The 21,887-nt window shown below is 49.1% G+C and overlaps 2 protein-coding genes across 4 annotated transcripts in view; one reads left to right on the forward strand and one right to left on the reverse strand.

The window, feature by feature from the left end:
- Nucleotides 1-11,752, reverse strand: part of SERPING1 (serpin family G member 1) — a 20,640-nt gene extending 8,888 nt beyond the window's left edge. Inside the window, exons 1-2 of one of the 2 annotated variants that reach the window (XM_023756577.1) lie at nt 11,734-11,752; nt 1,228-1,305 (exon numbers count right to left, since the gene is read on the reverse strand). In XM_023756577.1, coding sequence (XP_023612345.1) covers nt 1,228-1,281 — 54 coding nt within the window. In that variant the 5' untranslated portion in view covers nt 1,282-1,305; nt 11,734-11,752. Of the gene's footprint in view, nt 1-1,227; nt 1,306-1,758; nt 1,853-11,733 lie in introns of those variants that run through there. The other variant, XM_006091892.3, reaches the window with a different exon arrangement.
- On the forward strand, nt 11,496-21,461 carry UBE2L6 (ubiquitin conjugating enzyme E2 L6). 2 transcript variants are annotated; one of them, XM_014458513.2, is made up of 5 exons: nt 11,496-11,640; nt 14,900-14,995; nt 15,280-15,390; nt 18,544-18,730; nt 20,679-21,461. In XM_014458513.2, exons 1-5 carry the CDS (start codon nt 11,614-11,616, stop codon nt 20,828-20,830), a joined length of 573 nt encoding a protein of 190 aa, XP_014313999.2. In that variant the 5' UTR covers nt 11,496-11,613; the 3' UTR covers nt 20,831-21,461. The 2 variants fall into 2 exon arrangements, with proteins under 2 accessions (XP_014313999.2, XP_006091955.1); XM_006091893.3 differs by lacking the exon at nt 15,280-15,390 and having other exon boundaries at nt 11,497-11,640.
- The last annotated feature ends 426 nt before the right edge of the window (nt 21,462-21,887 follow it).

Here is a 21,887-nt window from a genome sequence, read left to right on the forward strand (position 1 = left end):
GGGCCAGTAGGTTGAGAGACTCTGCATTAGTGGGTATTGAAAACAACCCGCATCCCAAAAGGAAGGAAGGAAGAAAGGAAGGGGGTGGGGGTGAGAATAGTATAGACCAGTGGCTCTCAATCAGAGACCACTCTGATCCCAGAGGACCTGCGGCAATGTCTAGAGCAGTGGTTCTCAACCTTCTGGCCCTTTAAATACAGTTCCTCATGTTATGACCCAACCATAAAATTATTTTCGTTGCTACTTCATAACTGTAATGTTGCTACTGTTATGAATCGTAATGTAAATATCTGATATGCAGGATGGTCTTAGGCGACCCCTGTGAAAGGGTTGTTCGAACGCCAAAGGGGTCACGACCCACAGGTTGAGAACCGCTGGTCTAGAGGCACCTTTGGTTGTCATATGGGAGAGAAGAGGATGGGGGGGGGGTGGAGATGCTACTGGCATCTAGTGGGGGAGGCCAGGCTTAGGGCACAACATCCTACGATGCACAAGACAGCCCCTCATACCCAGGAATTATCCAGCCTCAAATGCTGTTTGTTCTGGGTTGAGAAGCCATGTACTTATTATCCCCATTTCACTGATAAAAGAAACTGACGCTGAGACTAAGTAACTGGCCCAGGGTCTCGCAGAAGCTGGAGGAAAAACTAGGAGGCAACCCTCAGTCTGATTCCGGGTCCCTGAGCATCACTACATCACCTGCTGAATCTCAAAGGACCCTGCGGGTGCCACCTTCCACACACAGGAACACACAGGCCGGAGTAAGCACCCACCTTGCTTTCCCCTGACCTCCCAGACCACGGGGACCTCTCACTGATGAACACCCACCCAGGTGTGTCTGCTACCACTCGCTTTTACAGGCCCAGCCTCGGGAGAACCTGTGTCTCCGCTGCAAACCCACAGCTCAGTGTCCACAACAACCCTTGCTTTTACACCGCAAAATGCTCTCCATCTCCTCGCCCTGCTTGGTCCCCCTTTATTCTCCACTTTATAAATTAGAGCGGGAGGGCTCAGGGAAGTGACTTGCTCAGGGCCCCCAGGCTGGTGCCTAGTGGGTCAGGTTTCGAACCTGTGTCCCTCTGAGTCTCCAGCTCTTTCCAGTCTCTCTATGAATGGAGCTGCAAGGATCACATTGTATGATCCCAAGAGGAGCTCTCCTCACTCTCTGGGGCCTGAAGGGTTAATCCTGGGCACCCCTCCACTCCCATCCCACGAAGGGCCACTCACCCCAGCCAGCAGCAGCAGCAGCAGGAGGGTCAGCGGGGTCAACCTGGAGGCCATCTGGGAGGCAATGTCAGCCTGGACCTGCGGAGCCAGCCAGCGTCAGGACCGGCTTCGAGGCGTGGGGCCCACCCCCGGGCCCGCCCCCATTCCATTCCAGGGGCCCTTCCCCGCCACCTTCTTCCAGGCTCCTCCCTCTGTTTTGTTTTTCCCAAAACCGCTTCCCTTTCCCGGCACCGGCTGGCTCAGCCTCCCCCTCCCTGCCCCCAGCCTCCCCGCAGGCCCGGGTCTCCGTCCATCTGTTCCATCCTGGGGGTCCTGCTTTAGCCAAACAATGAGGCCAGAGGCTGGGGGAGGAGGGGAGGTCCAGAGGGGGCTGCCCAAGGGGGGCGGAGGAGGGGGAGGCAGAAGTCTCTAGTCTAGGGGGAACCAGGTCTGTAGAGACTGCAGAGATAAAAGGGGGGCGGGCAGGAACTTGGGGAGGAGAAAAGGGAGATGAGAAGACCCCCTCCCAACCCCCCCTCCCAAGAACCAAACCTGCTTCCCAACTCCTGGTCACCAGGCAGCTTTAGTGCAGACTGAGTGGCTAGTCCCACGGGGTCAGGGAGGGTGGGGTGTGTATGTGTGTGGGGGGGTCGGTCTTCGCTATTGGCTGGCCCAGGTCACAGCCCAGTTACAAATTAAGGATGATTGATCGCTGGTGTGAGTTCCCGTAAATCACAATGGGAGGGGTCCCTTGGTGGGCTTTGGGGGCTGGAGCAGGGATTTAGCCTGAAGCCCTTGGGGAGTGGAAGTGGGTAAGCTTGGATGCAGCTCTGAGCTTTTACAGAAGGAAGCTCACCCCCTCCACCTTCTTGGGTCACGATAGAAGCAGCACACACAGATTGCTCCACAGTTTACAGGCAAGCAGAGTTGCTCATCTCAGCTGATCTTCCAAGTAACCCTTTGGAAACTGGCCCTTTGTGACCATTTGATCGTTAAGTCATTGAGCTTATTTGCTAAATCTGGCAACCATGCCTCCTCTGAAAAACAAGGCCCTCTCTGGTGACCTGATACCGCTCGCATGTTCTATGACTGTCTCACGGCTGGGCCTGGCAGGAACGTTGGCTGTTAGCACCACAAGTGCTTCTCTAAGGGACTGACAGGGACAGAAACGGGAGAGAATATTTGTATGTCATGTTGGGGGGCGGGGGAGGGGCTTGGAAAAGACCTATGAAGACTCTGCACCTGCTTTGCGGCAACTTCATTTCCTGTGGCCACTTGGGAACCTCCTACATGGTGGGGAAGTTCCTTCACATCAGTGCCAGAAATAAAATGGAGTCACTCTAGTCAAGCTGCTGAATTACTAAGATCAAGAAGGCTAAGGCATGAGTCTACTCTCATTGTAACTAACCTGGGGACTTAAACTTTTGAATTTGCCAGTCCTATGTCAATGCCTGAATATACACCAAACCTCTGATTGCCCCCCAAGAGGACTCATGTGTCTAGACCACCTGGCATCCATCATCCTGACTGCCTGACATCTGACTGATAGCCATCCTGGACCAATCCTAGGGCTAAGAGTGCAGGATTGGTTATTTTCAAGAAGGCTCTTTTTACTATAAGAACGCTTAACTGCTCTTTCTTCTTTGGAACACTTCTGGGTTTTTGTCTACCTGTGTTGCCGGTGTGCAAACTCAAAGGCCCTTGAATAAATCTTTATCATTTATTTCTAGCCAAAACCTCCAGACCCTTTTTGAGTTCATATGACACATGGTTGGAGCAGATGCACACACAATATCACTTCTCTATCCCAGGACCCAACCGAGAGCACAACCTACTTCTTTGATCTCACACTGAGATACATTTGGGCTGACCCCCTAACTGCACACTGGTTCCAACTGAGGGCCTCGAAGGCACATTGAGCTTGTGAGTTCTGGGAAGTAGGTCAGCCCAACAAAAAGGTGGTGGTGGGAAACAACCTCACTCATCCTCTCTTTAATTCTCATGACACCTATGAAGTGGGTGCTAATATTAACCCCACCTTAAATGAGAGAGACAGAGAGTCTCACAGGAATTAACTGACTCAGCCAACATAGTAAGTGACAGGGCCAAAATATGGACCGAGTCTTTTGACACTATGCATTACTGGCATACACCAAGGCTAGCCTGAAGCAGGCAGGGGACTGAGCATCCTCTGCCCAGCTGCAGGAGTCTGATGCTCTGTGGACCAGAGTCTCAGGGTGGACAAGGCCCGGTGGAGAGGTTTCCCAGCCTGGTGGCCTACTTCCTTCAGCCATCTCAGCTCTCTGGCCAAAGCCATCCCTGTACTCTGCACGTTTGGCGCTGTGTGTGCTCTGTGGAGACTTTCCTGCCTGAAGAGCTGGAGCTGAAGCGGAAGCTCTCCCTGACTTTTCCCCAACAGAATGGCCAGAGGTTGACTTAACTGTGGTGTTTGGAGAATTCCTCCCTAGCGTGGGTGTTCAGACAGTCAGTCAGCTTAGGGCCGTGAATTCGGTCCTTCCCCCAGCCCTGGGGGCAGATCTAGGTTGTCTGTGCCATGAGAACCTTCTCTTCGGTGAGTGAGGAGGGATGAGGCCACAGGGACGTCTTCCCCCATGTTTTATGTGTACATGGCTTCTCCCCGCTGTGGGTTTTCTGGTATTGGATGAAGTTCAAGTTCTCACTAAAGCTCTTTCTGAACTCAGAACATTTTATCAGGTTTTTCTCCCAGGCAGGTCCTCAGATACTAAAGGTTCCCATTGCTATGGGTGAACACTTTCTCACAATCAATATACCTATACTTTCCCCTCTGAAGAAAAATTATACAAAAACTTGGAAATAAGGCAGAAGGATCAGGGTTAGCTGATTCTCACAACACAGAGGATCATTCAAGCGATAATTTTCTCAGTTCTCCCACAGAAAGAACTCAACTAGTACCACTCTAGACGCAGAAAGATGCTGACTGATTACAAAGAATGCCTTCGGCATTAGGGGTCCATCCTCTTTTCAGAATACCATTCAAGGGGAATAAAATTTTCTCTGACTTCTTACAGATGTACGGTTTCAATTAAATAAGATGAAGAAATTCTAGAGCTCTGCTGTACAATATTGCACCTTTGGTCCACAATAATGTGCAATTAAAATCTGTTCAGAGGATAAGTCTCATGTTGTGTTCTCATGAAGATAAAATAGTCCCTTTTTTAAAAAAATCTTCCCTCAGTCTTCTGGTAGGAGATGGGTGGGAATGAGAGACAAAGACAGGAATTAGATCCAAATAATTGTTCAGACACAAACACCCAGAACCTCAAACTCAAAATGTATTTGAAGATCCTGGAAGGCCAAGGAATACAGAACTTTTCTGGGTAGACAGAAACAAGGGATGAGTCTTTACAGGCGTTTTAATGGGCTCATTTCTTTCGTTCTAAGGAATTTTTATATTACTCTGTCAAAGTTGTCATTGCAATATCATGTATATATTTTGTAAAAATTTTCAGACAATCCAGACATTTATAAAATGAAAAGATATTGCAGATACAACTGCTGGTAATACTTGTAAGTGTAGGGAGCGGCTATAGGGTTAAGCCTTGGACTGACCTGTTGGCAAAGCCACAAACAAGTTCCAGCTTAGAGGGCAAAGCCCTCTTAATATAATTAGGCTTGACCTTATGGCTCCCTAGATCCTATCTGGGTAGCTAATGGGCTGAGGGAGGTGCAGCAGTGCTGCCCAAACAAGTGAAACTCACAAGAACACTGTAACTATGGTGACCACTACCTTGTTTACCTCTGGCTATAAAATAAAGGCTCAGCTTGCTGTCTGGATCCCTCTCTGTGGCCTTAGCCAGGCACAGGAAGATCCACCTAGACCCAGCTTATCCTCTATGTCTGTCTTTTCTAAATCTTGCGCCGCCCCCCCTCAGGCTCACTGAACCCTTGGCTGAGTTGGCTTGGCACAGTAAGTGTGTTTTTCCAGACCTCCTCTTTATGTATAAAAATACATAAGTTTATACGTCTTTCCCAGACACATAATTGTTACTCTTCCATATTCCTTTTCTTAATTACGTGTCAAGGCATTGTTCTATCTCATTGTTCCTAACAGTGGCATAGTAGTCCATTGTGTGGTTGGTATCACAACCTGTTTCTTTGATCTCACACTGAGACCCATTTGGGTGGACCCCAGGCCCCTAGCTGCACACTGGTTCCAAAAGGCTCCCTCTTGTCTGCCCGCTCTTACACTGCTCGCTCAGCAGCTTACCTGGCTTCCCTGCCACATTTCTGTCTTTGACCTTTGCCTCCAACTCTCTGCTGACACCTCTTTGGATAGAAAACCCAGGTTTGGACTATTTACTCAGCTGCGAATTTAGTCCTCTTCAGATGGTAAGTTCTTGTTTTGAATTTTGTTTTGAGATTCTATATCTATACCTATATCTATATCTATCTTTATCTATCTGTTATCTATCTATTGAGAAAGACAAAGGTAAGCATTTATTCTAGTAAGGTCTTCAACTAATTGGGGTGAGGTCCATCCACATTATAAAGGGCAATCTGCTTTACTCAATGTCCACTGATTTATACATGTACATGTATATATGGATGTACACACACACACACACACACACACACACACACCCTGTGGTTCTGTTTTTCTCGATAACCCTAATACAGGCCTAAACTGAAGGCTCACTATTATGTGCTGCTTTGACAGCTGGTAAAACGAGGAGAGACGTGAATGGCCCAACTTCAAGTCCCCTCCCCACTCTGCTTCCTCAGATCAGGTCCTGTAGCCAAATAACTCTCCTTATCAAGACCAGGCAGAGTTCCTACTTACTCTGAGTAGTGGGTTTCGGAATTATTCGAACAAGTCAACCACATACTACATCCTCCCATGGGAACCAGGGGGCACTGCATCCTCTTTGTACTAGAAATGCCGAGCCCCAGAGCCCCTGGTTGCTCTCTCTGTTCCTGAGTGCAACTCCGTGTGGCCCTGTGTGGCATGTGATGTCCTCCTCTTTCAGGATGGGAGCATATGTGAGCAATCACCAGCTATTATCTTATCCATCCAGTGTTAGGAGCCATGGGTTTAGCCATCCCCCTAACTATAGGGCAGGAATCCCTCCCTCAGCAATGGGATGAATAAGAGGTGTTTAAAACAAAAAGTTACTATTCCATCAAATTCTCCCAACACCTGAGGTTGTCATGTAAACTTTTAGCCAATCTATTAATGTCTCATTATGGCCTTAATTTTTATTTCGTTGATTACTCATGAGATCGAGCACTTCTTCATGCGTACTGTCTATTTGTATTTTTCTTTGGTAGCATTCTGATGAAGACAAAATGCAGTTCTGTTTAGCTCCTCTGGGAAGCTGACGCAGGGCTTGGCAAGAGCAGGCTGTGGGCCAAGTCCTGATTCTCTGGGCAGGTCAAAGGCCATGGGGCAGGGATGGCTCATCCCCTTCCTGGGAGTGCGCTGGAGGAGCCCAGGTGTCCTGAAGAACCCAGAATGAGTAGGAATTCCAATCCTGGCTCCTTGAGGCTTTCTATTCCTAGACCTCAGTCATCTGTAAAATGAATGGCTTTCATATTTGCTTTATCTCACACACCCCTATACTATATATTCTTTCATATTTGTATTGGACTGAATTGTGTCCCCCAAAATTCATATGTTGAAGCCTTAATCTGCAGCTTGTATCTGGAGAGAGAGCTTTTAGGAGGTAATTAAGTTTAACTGAGGTCATAAGGGTGGGACCCTGATCCGATAGGACTTGGCTTTATATGAAGAGGAAGAGCGAGACCCACAGATACACTCTCCGTGTGAGGACACAAAGTGAAGAGGCCAAGGGCGTCTGCCAGCCAGGACGAGGGACCGCCCCAGAACACTATGCTGGCATCCTGATCTCAGCGTTCCAGCCTCTACAACGGTAAGAAGATAACTTTCTATTATTTAAATCACCCAGTCGATGGCATTTTGCTGTGGTGGCTCGAGCTGACTACTACAATATTGTTTAATGGACTTGTTTTGTTTACTTGAATACACTTATATAAAAAGGAAACTTGACATCTCTGTAAGTGGAAAATCAGTAGCCCTCACTGTTAATAGAATGAATCAGGGCCGACCAGACACAGGGCCTTGAGCCCAGGGTACTTTTAGGGGTTTATAAAATTACTTTAATTTTTAAAAAATTAACAGAAGAAACAAATGTAATAATGAATCAGATCTGGATTATATTCTTATTTGTACTAATGCAATAATAACATGTAACTTTAAAAAATATATTTGTATTGATTTCAGAGAGGGAGAGAGAGAAACATCAATGATGAGAGAGAATCATTGATTGTCTGCCTCCTGCACGCCCTGCACTGGGAATCAAGTCTTCAACCTGGGCATGTGCCCTGACTGAGAATTGAACTGTGACCTCCTGGTTCATAGGTCAACGTTCAATCACTGAGCCACGTCAGCTGGGCAGTAAAATGTAATTTTTAATCAAAGAAGGGGCCACCCAAGGTAAAAGTGACCAGAGCCCCTGAAAGTCAGAATGCAGCCTGGAATGAAGGTACCTACGAAATAGACGCCATGAGGATTTCAGTACCAGAGAAGAGAATCTGTAGAGTCCTACTGAATTGAAATAGAGAAGAGCTACATCTTAATAAATCGACAACCAAATTTGTCATTTGATTAAACTGTTACTTCAGATGAAACTTGTATTACTTTTCCTGCTTGTATATTGTTTTCCATAGAATTGCTTTCATACAGATTATTTAGCAAAGTTCAGGTTTCAGAGTGCTTTCGCTTCATAAATTTAGGCTCTGCTATGTTCGACCTTTTTGTTCAGTAAAACTTATGATATTACGAAAACAAAACAAAAAGAAATATGCTGAACAAAGCTATCAGATTTAAGTTCAGCCTCCTAACTTAGTCATTCTAACATGATTATTGGATTTGGGGTGGTTGCCCTGGTGCTGCTCTGGCCTGAGCTTTGTGTGAGCTACCTCCAGGCTATGGTCTGAGCAAGCAGGAGATACACTCTGATCTGCATTAAGTCAGAAAAATGTCCTTTTGGCTGTGTCTAAAGGGCAGGACCCACTTCAGATTCTCCAAGGAGCCAGCTACAAAAAGCCTAGGACACTGCTGTCTTGCAGGCAGCACTGAAGTAGATCTTCATCCAATTCAATATCAAGGGCATTCCTACTGGTTGAGACCCATATGGGGAGAACTTAATGGGACCTTCTCAGCCAATGGAATCATAGGAGTCCTCTGTAGGGAGTGATTCTGAAGGAGTCCTTTCCTGGAATCACAGTCTACCTGAAGAAAAAATTTACATACAATAATATGCATAAATAGATATGTATATGTGTATCTTTGTGCTTGGGAGATTGTCATAGTGTAAACCATGAACAGCCTTCTGTTTATGGACAATCCCATAATAAAACTCAGAAACCAAGACAAAAGGAATTGGCTTCTAGGGATCTGAGCTTTGCTGCCCATATAAGTGTTGATTCATTTTTATGCTTTTTATGATTTCCGCATTGGCAGAAATGTTCATACTTTCTATGTTTTTTTAAATAACTCAAATTTTTATTACTAAAAATAGAAAATTTGAGTACATTTAGAAAAATAGAAAAAGTAGAAATTGCTATTAATCTTGTGCATTAAATAAGCAAGCACTGGTATCTGAATCATTTTCTTGATTATTAATGAGGTTAAATACTTTGTATTTTTTTTAGTAGTTATGTTTTCTCTTTGATCAAATGTTCATATCCTTTGCCTTTGTAGTACTTATTATAGTTGCTTTGTTTTTCATATCAGGTTATAGAATGTCTTTATATAATAAAATATAATTTAAAAGGAAATGGGGTTTATAGTGAAAAATTTTCCTTCCCTTCCCATACATAGTCACCTAGTTACCCTCCCCAGGGCCATCACAGGATCTTGTATCTTCCAGACATGCTGCAGGCATATGAAGGTGAATATTGTATTACTAAAGGCCTGATGCACGAAATTTATGCAAGAGTAGGCCTTCCTTCCCTTGGCTGCCGGCACCGGCTTCCCTCTGGCAGCTGGGACCCGGGCTTCCCTCCGGCCTCCGGCTTCGTCCAGAAGGACATCCGGTTAATTACCCTTTTATTATTACTAGATTATTATTACCCTTTTATTATTATAGATGATTATACAATCACTTATTGTCCAAATATCAATTCATTACTCCTTACACCCATTGTTAAGAGCCCCATTTTACAGATAAGGAAATGGAGGCACAGATAGGCTAAGTAATTTGCCCAAGATTTTTCAGATAATAGTCGAGCTGGGATTGAATCCTGATTATTTGTACCTGGGAGTTATAATTTTCAAAGTTCCTCCACTTCTGTGAGCTTAGCCTCACTGTGGTCCTGGGAAGGCGGTGGGAGGTTCCACAGCCCACCCAAGGCCATGCTGCACTGGGGGCCGGGGTGGAACTAGAATCCAGGTTCTCCTTGGGGCTCTTTCTGGCACACACACACAAGGTCTGCATTGTGTAAGGACAAGGCCATGCACGTGGGCCTCCCAGCTGTATGGGCGGTTAGAGTCCATCCCAGGATGGGGAGGCTGGGTTAAATCAATTGACTAAATTCAATTCACTTCGGGGATGTGGGGTTTCTGGATGAGACAGGAAGGAGCGCCGCAGAACGTTGGACAGACTTTGCTCCACATTATGGAACTGCTTTCAGTTTCCACAGGCCCTGTGACCACACCTTTTCTTACTCTGTTCTCTCTTCTGGGAACACACTCAATCCCATGTTCTTACTCTAGCGAACTCCCCATGTGTTGCAATGCACTTGGGTTTTTATGTCTTCCAGGAAACCTTGCCTCCCTCTGAGGCTGCATCAGGTGACCCCTACTCCAGGCTCCCACAGCACCAGGTGGCTCCCTATATCCTCCCGCTTACCACTTTGCATTAAAAATGCAGGGGCCGAATTCTTTCCCTCAAGGGCAAGGACCCCACTTTCTCATCGTGCTGTTCCCTAAAGGTCAGAGCCCTGCGACACTCAGTAGTAAGTGCATGTTAACTGAGACGAATGACCAGAGGTAGGGTGAAACGCCCGGGTTCCCTCATCTCTACCTAGACTGTGGCCAGTGTCCAATTCATTTCTGGCATGTAGAGGAAGCCGAGTTAAAGTTTACTGAATTGAACAATTAATCGTTCTGCAAATACATCGTTACATCTGCCCAGAAAAGCAATTTGGTTCCAAGACACTTAGATAAAAACCCCGCGAGGTGGTGGGCACAGAACTCAAAATAGGAGCTCAAAGCATGCTCATTTCCTCCTCAGGGGCAAGGAAAGTGGGTTCAGTCCTCCCAAGTGGGTTCAGTCCTCCCAAGGAGTCTCATTAGTACTAGGGCATTCTTCCCCAGATGCTGCTCCGTGCCCAGAGACTGCTCTTCTAGGGTGGCGTCAGCTCCAGGCTGGGAATGGGTCTCTGCCCTTACGTCCTGGCCCCTTGGGGAGGCACACAGTAGGTCCGCAGGTTGTACTAGATCGGTGGTAAAATAAGGGAGGTTCCTGAAGTCCGTCTTGGGGCCGCCCCCACCCACTGTTTTCCCAATCGACACATAGCAGGCACTTAACTAAATATTAAATCTATAATAAAGGACCCAAAGCAAGAGCGAATGGCTCCAACAGCGCCCCTTGCGGCGCTCTTCGCCACGCCGTCACCAGGGAGAACCGACCCTCAATTGCGCCATCGAAGGCTAGACCGCACAAAGGGTCTCAACTGCCTGGGCAGGGCCTTTGGAGGGCATATAGTGCAGGCTGTGCCCCACCCCCTCTTAGAGATGGGGCAAGGGGCCCAGAAAAGGGAAATGACGTGTCCAGGGGGCTCCAAAAATTCGCTAGGGGGGCTCGGGGCAGCGGTTTGAGGGTGGAGGCCGCCGAGCGAGCTGTCGGGAGCTGCGTTTGCAGAACCAGCACCTTGCAAAGACTTGGGGCGAGTATGTGTTTGGAGCGGCGGGGAGCTGGGGGAGCCCAGGCGCGGCGCCCGGCAGCGGAGTGGAACCAGGACCCGGATGGGCGGACCCCAGCCCCGCGCCCCGGAGCGCTCGCCGCCTGGTGCACGGCGCCCCCCAGTGGGACGCCAGGGTCTAGTCACGCCGCGCGCTCCCAGGCCCGCCGCTCTCCGGACAAAGGGCGCGAGTTCCAGGGATCCAGCCCACCGCGCCCGGGCCCGGGCCGGGGCCGGCAGTCTCCTGCCCTCGGCGGCCTCCCGTTATCAGCGGAGTCGGCGGGGAGCAGGTTCCCCCCGGTCCCCCGGCCTCCGCGGGGTGCGCGGGGTGCGCGGGTGCGCGGAGCGTGGGCGGGGCCTCCGGAGGCGGGGTCCCCGGGGCGGGGGCCTCGGGGTTACTGTTGCTGCAGTCACCGGAGCCCAAACTTCGGTTCCGATATGACGGCGTGCAAGCGGGTGGCGAAGGTAAGCGCACGTCGGCGGCCCCTTTCTCACGGCTCCCCTCGCCGTCCCCAGTCCCTCTGCCCGCCGTCCCTCCCCGGGCTTCCCCGCGCGCACCTGTTCGTGCAGGTTCCCGGGCTGCTGAACCTGTATCCCCGCCCCTCGCGGAGGAGGAAGGGGCTGCGAGAGGGGTCGGCGCTGGAGGTTTGGGAGCGGAAGGATATTTCGTTCCCCCGGCTCCGTGAGCCGTAACGAAGATGGGGGATTAGCTGGTTCTCCGCAAACTGGTTTCAGTTTCTTTTCACCTGCCAGAAACTTGTGATGACGGTTGTTTGCGTCTCAGGTGCTGAAGGGTTCCAGGAGCCGGGTGGGGGTGGGGGTGGGGGTGGGGTGAGGTGGGCTTGAACAGAGATATAACCAGGGCAAGGTCCTTGTCTTGGAATAGCCCGGGACCCGCCTCCTAATTTGGTACCTACATCACCAGAGTCCCGAGATGTCGGGGGTGCTGAGTAGAAGTCAGGAGTGCCGAGTAGACATTGGGAACAAAGTTCCCTGGGTATTTTCAGGAGGAAAAGCTATCAGAGCGGACCTGGAAGGTGTCCTGGAGTGTAGGAGTGTGCATTCATTCGTTCTACAAATGTGGAATACCTACTATGTGCTGGTTCCTGTGCAGGGATGAGCAAAAATCTTTCCAGTCGGGGACACAATTTGAAATGAGGTCTGGAAGGATGGGTAACAGAGGAATTCCCCCAGGAGGTGGGGAATCCCAGGGTGTTTTCAGGACTGGGTGGAGCCAGGAGATAGAAGGGGAAGGCAGAGCAATCCTGGTGAAGTGGGTCTGACACCCCCCCAGACTCTGACCTTCTCAGAAGTGCCCCTCGAATGTGCAGAGTGGGGGACAGGCTTGAGGAGGGTCACGGGGGGGGGGCGGGGGGGCTGCTACCCTCAGCCTTTGAGAGGAAGGCGGTCCCAGATTGGGGCACCTGGAGCAGACACAGCCCAGAACTGAAATCTCAAGGTTGGGCAGAGGGTCTTCCAGCCAAGTGGGAAAGAGCTAGGAGCTGTATTTGGTATTTATCCCACTGGCACCATTAGGTGCCAAGCAGTTTACACATTAGTCATTTCGTCTAATTGTCACTTACCCCCATTTTACAGATGAGGAAATTGAGGCTCAGAATCACTGGGTTGTCAGGGTCATCCAGTAGGGAGTGAAGGGGCCGGGATTTGAGTCCAGGTGGATGGGGCTCCAACCCGCAGCTTCTTTCAGGGGCCTCTCTGCTTTCATTTTCTGTTCCTCTGAGTCAGGTAATTTCCTTACAGGCCTCAGGAAAGAGCTGTGCATCCTTGCTTGGGTTTCCACATTCTCGGGCTTGGGGAAAGTTTTGGCAGAACTCACCTAGAAGAGTGTTCTAGGAAATGGCTATCCCACAGCTTCTCTGTTCAGCCTTGGCCTTCATTGTTTCCAAAGAGTCACAGATTATATTGGAACTAGGACTTGGAGTAGCATGCTTCTAGTTTGGGGTAAATGATAAATGAGGGTCAGATACTTTGGACAGAAGTAGTTTGTTGGCATGAACAGAGATGGAGTATGGGCTGACACCTAGGAAGTGGGGGATGGGTGTGTTTATATATTGGGGGGCAGATAAAGTTCAGCTGGTCCACAGTGCTAAGGGACCCCTCCTCGTAGAGGGGCTGTGGGAAGCTTTCTCTCTGCTTTTGTTTACACTAGGGTCTGTCTCTCAACCTTGCCACATTGACATTTTGGGCTACATAATATTTTGTAGGATGTTAATGAGCATCCCTGGCCTCTGCCCATGAAATGCCAGTAGCATCCCCCATTCTGTGTTCCAGAGGATACGACCTGCCCTTGAATGTCTTTTAATCTTTTAATTGTTCGCCCCACCAAAGGTCTGTTGTCCCACAGGATGAACCCCGAAAGGGAGAGGGTTCCTTGGTCAAATAAGATTGAGAAGCACTGTATGTTGTGGGCTCACATCTTGGAGGTTCATGACACACAATAGCATATCAAAGACTTGGGAAGTCCTGCCGTAGAGAAATCTGTTTAGCCTAGTGTTTCCCATTGCACTTGACCGTGGTAACCGTTAACCTTGCAGGAGACACACTGTGCACATTTGCTCTGACTGGGCCCTCTGCCTTGGTGCCTCTCCCCTTCTCTGCAGGATGGGCTCCTTTAATTCCCCATGATCCAGCTCAGTGTCACCTTCTGCAAAGCCTTCCTGCTGTCCCCTCCTCTCCTTCCCCGTTACTGTCCACATCACCACACCCCTGGGTCCTCCATTGCTCCAGTGAAGTTCTTGAGGACTGGGCCCTGTCTTAGTCAGGTGTTAGCAGAGGATGCCCAGGAAGGGCTGCTGGGAGAACTCAGCGATGTCCAGGTGACTGGGTCACGTTTCTAGGAAGGTGAGTCACTCCTGTCCCTTGTTTCTCTGCGTGGTGTGTAGACTTCTGCTTTGCTATGGTCTGAGTCACCTTCCTCCCTCACCCTGGATGGAGGAGTCTGCCAGGCACAGGGTGATGTCTCTGCTGCTGTGAGTATGTAAGGACACACTATCACGCTGGACACGAGTGGATGCTAGACAGGGCCAGAGGGAGGGAGGGTATTGGGGTCTTGTGACTGTCTAGGAAAAGGACTAGAGCAGCGGTTCTCAACCTGTGGGTCGCAACCCTTGGGGGTCGAACGACCCTTTCACAGGGGTCGCCTAAGACCATCGGAAAACACATATATAATTACATATTTTTTGTGTGATTAATCACTATGCTTTAATTATGTTCAATTTGTAACAATGAAAATACATCCTGCATATCAGATATTTACATTACGATTCCTAACAGTAGCAAAATTACAGTTATGAAGTAGCAACGAACATAATTTTATGGTTGGGGCTCACCACAACATGAGGAACTGTATTAAAGGGTCGCGGCATTAGAAAGGTTGAGAACCACTGGACTAGAGGATGGAGGTTAAGTGCCTTGGTTTTAGGAGAAACGACTCCTGAGAGAGTTGACTCCCAAGTTCTAACATCTGGAAGCAGCGACCGTCATTTTCCCGTCCCCTGGCACCTCCAGAGCTGTGTGCGGCTAACGCGGGCTGTCACTGAAAGCACGTAGCACCGGCCGGCACATACTAAGTGCTCACTAAATGGGAGCTCTGACTCTGCGGCTTCTGCCCCGTGTGGGACTTGGGACAGCTTGTGCTGGGGCAGGGGGAGGTGGCTGAAGTAGGGGAGACTAAGCCAACTGCCCACCCACCCCCGCCCCTCAGGAGCTGGAGGATCTTCAGAAGGACCTTCCCCGGTACCTGCGGAACCTGTCCAGCGACGATGCGGACGTCCTGGTGTGGCACGCTCTCCTTCTGCCCGTGAGTGTCCCTGGGACCCTGGTCCTGGGTTGGGGTGACTTAGGCCAGGGGCCTGGGCAGGGATGGGTAGGACTGGGCAAGAATTTTCCCTGCCCTGGAGTCCCTTTTTTCCTGCCTCAGCCATTGGTAGAGGGGTCTCTCTCTGGATTGATTGCTTCCGAGGTTGAGGCAGATACCCTTTAGTTCATCCCAGCTGTCGCAAATGGTAAGATTTTATTCTTGAGAAAAGAACAGATTCTTGGACCTTTGTCAGGGGCTAGATATAAACTTCCTGTTTCCCACAGTTGATCGAGGGTAAAGAGCAGTTCCCCAAATTGTGCCAACCTCAGAGTGTCCTCCAGACATTTGTTATATCAAGACGGTCGGTGAAGCTGGCATCTACACAAGTGGCATCGGTAAAAGAAAGCGCATTTCATCAGTGTCCTGAAGGGGTCAGGGGTAATGGACACAAAAATGAGTCAGTTGGGCGGAGAATACGTTCTTTAGGAGGCCATTCTCCAGCAGTGTTCGTGCCTAATTACATGGAGTAGTGTTGTTCGGATTTCCAAGCTCACAGATAAGATGCAAAAGTCATTCAGCCTTCTGTGAGGCCACACCCTTCGCCTTGTCTCTGCTTCCTGGTCCCAGCCCTTTCTTGTTATTCAAGAACATAAATGCTGACACATTTTATCTGCCCAGTAGTTGCCTCATCTCTTATTTCAGACACATCCAAGACCACTGTGGCTTCTGTTTTGCCTTCTGCTAAGGCAGAGGAGTTCTCTTAAAACCCTGACTGTGCTTAAATGTGTATGTCATTCTGTCCTTGGCCTGTCTTCTCAGTAGCAAAGGTTCTGAAAGGTCTGGAGCTTTGGCACCAGCCTGGACTGGGGTCACCGAAGTTCTGGGGTTCCTTCTTTCTCAGGGTGTAGCACAGTGCTCATGTGTGGAAATAGAGTCCACAGCTCTGGGTTCCCACCCAGCCCTGCCACTGTGGGCCTGGGCAAGTTACTTACGTGCATCGAACTTGAGTTTCCTCATATAGAATTGGAGATGCTGATAGTCATGAGTTTTCATAATACTTATAACAGTTGACACAAACGTAGTGCTTGCCATGTGCCAGGCCCTGTTCTAAGTCCTTAGCATAAGTTAACTCATTTAATCCTCACAGAAGCCCTATGAAGAAGTGTATTATTATTCCCATATGAAGCACAGAGAGGTTAAGTTACTTACCTCAGGTCACGCAGCTAGTGAGGAGCAGAGCCAAGATTCACACCCAGGCAGTGTGGCTCCAAAGTCCATGCAACCCCTACAGTCTGCCACGCGGCCTAATGTGTGCCAAGCCCTTAGCACAGGGCAGCACAGAGTAGGTGCTCAGGCAAGCCTTCAGGTTGCTTAAACTCTGGAGGATTTCCTACTGGGTCCCAGCAGCTTCCATCCCTCAATCTCTCTAGCCACTGTATTCTTTCTTTCTTCTAAGTCACGATAAAATACACATAACAGTATTTACCATCTCAGCCATTGTCATGTTCACAGTTCAGTGGCACTGAGTCTATTCACATTCTTGTGCAACCAGCACCACCATCCATCTCCAGAGCTCTTTCCTCTTCCCCAAACTCCGTACCCATGAGGCACCAACTCCCCATTCCTCCTTCCCTCCAGTCCCTGCTAACTTTCTAATTTATATCAATGAATTTGGCTATTCTAGATCTCCCACAAAAGTGGAATCATTCAAAGTGTGTTCTTTTTTGTGTAGCATATTTCACTGAGCATAATGTCTTCAGAGTTCATCCATGGTGTGGCGTGTGTCAATTTCCTTCCTTCTTAAAATATATTTTTTATTGATTTCAGAGAGGAAGGGGGAGAGAGAGAGAGAGAAAATCATTGATCGGCTGCCTCTTGCACGCCACCCCCCCCCCCCCCCCATCGATCCCGTAATCCATGCATGTGCCCTGATTGGGAATTGAACCGTGTGACCTCCTGGTTCATGGGTCGACAATCACTGAGCCACACCAGCCAGGCTGAATTCCTTTCCTTTTTAAGGTTGAATAATATTCCATTGTATGTTCATGCCACATTTTGCTTAAGCATTCGTTCGTAGATGGACGTTGGGTTGTTTCCACGCAATGAATAACGCAGCTGTGAATGCGGGTATACAAATACCTGTTTGAGTCCTTGTTTTCACTTCTTTTGAGTATATCCCCAGAAGTGGAATTGTTGGATCATATGGTAGTTCTGTTTAAATTTTTGAGGAACCACTGTACAGCTTTCCACAGTGGCTGCCCATTTTACATCTCCAGTCCCCTGAGTTTTACGGTTTCCTCACTTTCTCCATTTCATCCCCTCCAACCATGGTGTTCTCCTGTATTTGCTAACAGCTCCTAAACAGAGGACGTGTGTCCTTCTCTCCCGTAATTCTCAGGAAGGCTTTAAAACTGAGATGACCATTTGCGACATGGATGAACCTTGAAAGTAGACGGAGAAAGATACTGTATGATCTCACGTCAATGAGGAATCTAAAAAAAATAAGTAAAAATAGAAAACCCCCAAACTCCCAGAAATAGAGATCAGACTGTGGTTATCAGAGGCAGAGGGTAGAGGGAGGGGGAGATGAAGGAAAGTGGTCAAAAGATGCAAATTTCCAGTTATAAGGTAAATACATGCTAGGGATGAAATATATAATGTGATGATCATAGCTAACACTACTGTAGGTCTATAGGAAGGTTGTTTTAAGAGAGTAGATGCTGCCCTAGCTGGGTTGGCTCAGTGGATAGAGCGTGGGCCTGCAGACTGAAGGGTCCGGGGTTCGATTCCTGTCAAGGGCACATTGCCTGGGTTGTAGGCTCGATCCCCAGTGTGGGGCTTGCAGGAGGCAGCCAGTCAATGATTCTCTCTCATCACTATCTTTTTCTCCCTCTCCCTTTCTCTCTGAAATCAATAAAAATATATTTTTTTAAAAAAGAGAGAAGATCCTAACAGTTCTCATCACAAGGAGAAACAGTTTTTTCTTTTCTCTTTTCTTTCTCTTGTATCTATATGAGAAGATAAGCGTTAGCTGGTACTGTTGTGGTAATTATTTCACAACATATGTAAATCTAATCTTCAGGCTATACACCTCAAACTTATATAATGGTGTGTGCCAATTATTTCTCAATAAATCTGGGGAACGGCTAATTATCTGTACAAAAAAAAAAAAGATGAGATGGTTCTTAGAGCTCAGTTAGTCAGACTTTACCCACTTTTCAAATGAGGAAACTGAGGCCTAGAGATGGGAGGCGCTGGCCCGGATCACCCAGCAAAAGCCAGGATCCGGCTTGTGACCCTCCCCCCCCCTCCCCAGGTCAGAGTTCTTCTGTGATTCCACTCTTCCACTAACCCAGGGCTCAGTTGCCAAATGAACGCAGGTGCCCTCTGTCCCCATTCATGATTCTTTCTGGGAGTGGAGTAGAGGCTGCCTTGGACCCTGGGGTGGGGGCAGGGAAGGGGGAAACCAGACCAAGGCCCGAGGAGGAAAATGATCCTTTCAGAGCAGCCCTGCCTCGGAACAGAGCTTCACTCCTTCTCTTACACAGGAGAAGCCGCCCTACAACCTCGGGGCCTTCAACCTGCGCATCAACTTTCCCGAGGAATATCCACTGAGACCCCCCACGGTGACGTTCACAACCAAGATCTACCACCCCAACGTGGGCATTGATGGCCAGGTGTGCCTACCCATCATCAGCAATGAGAACTGGAAGCCTCATACCAAGACCTACCAAGGTGGGCTGGGTTCTCCCTCCAGGGAGGGGCCCATGCTGGAGAGAGGTTATGGGGCTGATTTTGAGTTAGAAAAGCCCAAAGAGAAGAGATAAAAATTGTGGGTCTCCGTGGAGTCTGTTGTTGGATAGAAGGGATGTGTCCTGAGATACCTGCTCCTGCCTCTGTTCTTACACGTGGGCAGGTGTGACAACAACGTGTCTGTGGGTCATGGGAGAGAGAAGCCGCTGAGCTACAGAGGGACAGGCTTGGGATAAGAAGGCCGCTGCTCTCTATCTGTGGACCTTGGCGAAGTCTCCACTCCTTTCCAGGGCTCAGTGCCCTAAAGGACAGTTGAGGGGGTTGGCCCAGTAATGACAATCCAATCACTTAATTAAGCACTTTTGGCACTCTGCAGAGAGCTTCACGCATAATGTCATTGCATCCCCTGAGCAGCTCCCCAAGATAGTGCTGTCCTTAGCCCCATTTAGTAGATGAGCACACTGAGGCTCCGAGAGGTGGAGCACTTGCCTCAGGTCTGGCACTGAGTCTATTCAGCTGGCCAGCGGCAGCGCTGGGATGCGCAGCCGGGCTTGGCTGCCGAGCTCGGCGCCATCCAGCAGGTCTTTCTGCAGTGATGGGAATGTTGTGTGCACTGTCCAGTTCCGCAGTCACTAGCCACAGTGTGGCTATTGAGCGCTTGAAATGTGGCCAGGGCGGCTGAGGAACTGAGTTCCTAGTTGTAGTTCATTCTTATTCATTTAAAACGAGATAAGCACATGTGGCTGTTGGCTCTAGTCAATGTGCGATCTATCCTGCCTCTGGACTATCTCAGTTCTTAACCCCGGCAAGGAGGGTCCTGGGGTGGGGGCGGGTGGGGAGTGCTCGTCGGATGACCTTCAGGGACCCGTGAAGCACTCTTATCTCAGAGCTCCATGTTTGTGCGCATGTGCACGTGCCTGGGGAGACGGGCCCCTGCCTTCACCGGGTTCCCAAAGGCATCTGTGCAAGATCAACCACCGGGCAGTAATGGTTCTCAGTCTTTAGCCTCAGAACCCTTTTTCCCAAATAAAAGTTTATTTGGAACCTTAATATCAAACAGAGGAAAACGAAGTGGTTCTTGTTGAAAAGGGAGTGGGACCCAGACACCCCACGTATCTCATCACGGAACATAAAGGGTGTCCCAGAATTCACGCAAGAAGTAATTTTGATAGAAAACACAGGTTTATAATTAAAATTGTAAATTTTTTATTGATTCATAAAGTATACAGTATAGGGTTATGTATGGAATAGCATATTGGGTAAATGGCCTCCACGGCTTTGCTGGCACATACGCACTCTTTTGTTGAAATTTTCCATGACCGTTTTGCATAAATGTGGCTGAATTTCGATGAGGCTCATTTTCATCTTGATGGCTTGGTTAATCGACAAAATTGTCGCATTTGGAGTTCAGAAAATCCACGAGTGATTGTTGAGAAACAGATGCATCCACAACGTGTCACTGTTTGGTGCGGATTTTGGGCTGGAGGCATCATTGGACTATTCTTCGAAAATGTGGCTGCTCAGGCAATAACAGTTAATGGTGCTCGCTATCGCAACATGATAATCCAATTACCCGATATGCTATTCCATACATAACCCTATACTGTATACTTTATGAATCAATAAAAAATTTACAATTTTTAATTATAAACCTGTGTTTTCTATCAAAATTACTTTCTTGCGTGAATTTTGGGACACCCTTTAGTTTGGAAACCACTGATAGAACCAGTCAGAGCTTTCAGCATCGTCAGCTGGGAACGGGAGGGGCATTCAGTTTGGTTAGGGAGTGATCCTGAGAGGTGGAACCTTCTTGGTGGTTCCCCAGGGCGTGAGCATGGAGTTTCAGGGGGATCTGGGAGTGGGCAGCCATCGGACCCTTCCCAGGATTTTTCTCTCCATCCTCATGTCCTGCTCTGGCCTCTCTCCCCAGTCTTGGAGGCCCTCAGCGTGCTGGTGAATAATCCGGACCTGGTGGAGCCCCTGCGCCTGGAGCTTGCTGACCTGCTAACACTGAACTCGGAGCAGTTCCACAGCAAGGCCAAAGAGTTCACCCTCCAGTTTGGAGAGCCCCGGCCCTCCTAGCTCCGGTTCTGGCCCTCTGCACCGGGTCCTGTCCGTGTGATGGTGGACACACCACATGGACTGGGGCCAGAGCCCCTTGGTTTCTCTGTTTTTCCGTTGTTAGGTTATTAGTCGTTAGCTGTGTGTGTGGTATGTGTGGACCCAGTTCCAGGTTCACCTGGCCACAGGTGTGCTTTCCCACTCAGAGCCAGGCAGTTTAGGTTTGCAGGGTCACAGGCCAGCTGCTACTAGTGGCTCCATCTTAGAGATCACCTTCCAGGCCACCTGGCAGGAAATGAGCCCCGCAGGCCACCAGAAAACCTCAGGGACCCAGGCATCTGGGGGAGTGGGGGCGGGAGGCGGGGCACATCGAAGGGAGTCCCTTGCAATTGGGTGATTTGTTGATTACATTATCAGCCAGGCTGTGCAGATTTAAGTGCTAAACCTTTTCTTTTCCACTGATGAAACGCTAAGTGAAGAATCTGATCTCTGTCCCAGAAATCTGACTACACTGTTTCCAAACCACTTGCAATCCCATTAGGTTGGGGCCAGGCTTCAGGCTGGGAGGAGCGGCCCCTTCAGCTTCCAGTCAAGGGGGAGTCACGGAAACCATGTGTTTTTCCAGCCATTAAAGTCTCAGATGACGTGTGGAGTCTGGCTCAGTGTTCGCTGAGGGGATGGGGCGGTTTCATCAGAAGAGGAGGGTGGGGAGTTAGCTGCTGTCTAATAAAAGGTGGGACCCTACTTCCCATGAACTGATGGCCTCGAGCCGGGAGGAACCCCAAATATTGTGGGGCCACGAGGGACTAGGCCATCCTGGCCAGAGGGCCGCCAACACCTCCCCAGGGGAATGTCCTCATTTCATAGATGAGGCGGCAGCGCACCGGGCACAGAGTGGATTGCCAGGTCACCTCCTGCCTCGGTGCCAAGCTGGCTGGCTTTTGTCTCTGTTTTTCGTGGGCTGTTACCAGCACAGCATTCCCCAGTGGCTGATAAAGCCAGACAGGACTGTTAGCAGGACATTGTCGTCAGCTCAGCGGTTCCTCTCTAATGAGCAATGGAAAAACAAAAACAAGCC

Source organism: Myotis lucifugus, unplaced genomic scaffold (genome assembly GCF_000147115.1).
Source record: "Myotis lucifugus unplaced genomic scaffold, Myoluc2.0 scaffold_97, whole genome shotgun sequence".
Lineage (NCBI taxonomy): Eukaryota > Metazoa > Chordata > Mammalia > Chiroptera > Vespertilionidae > Myotis > Myotis lucifugus.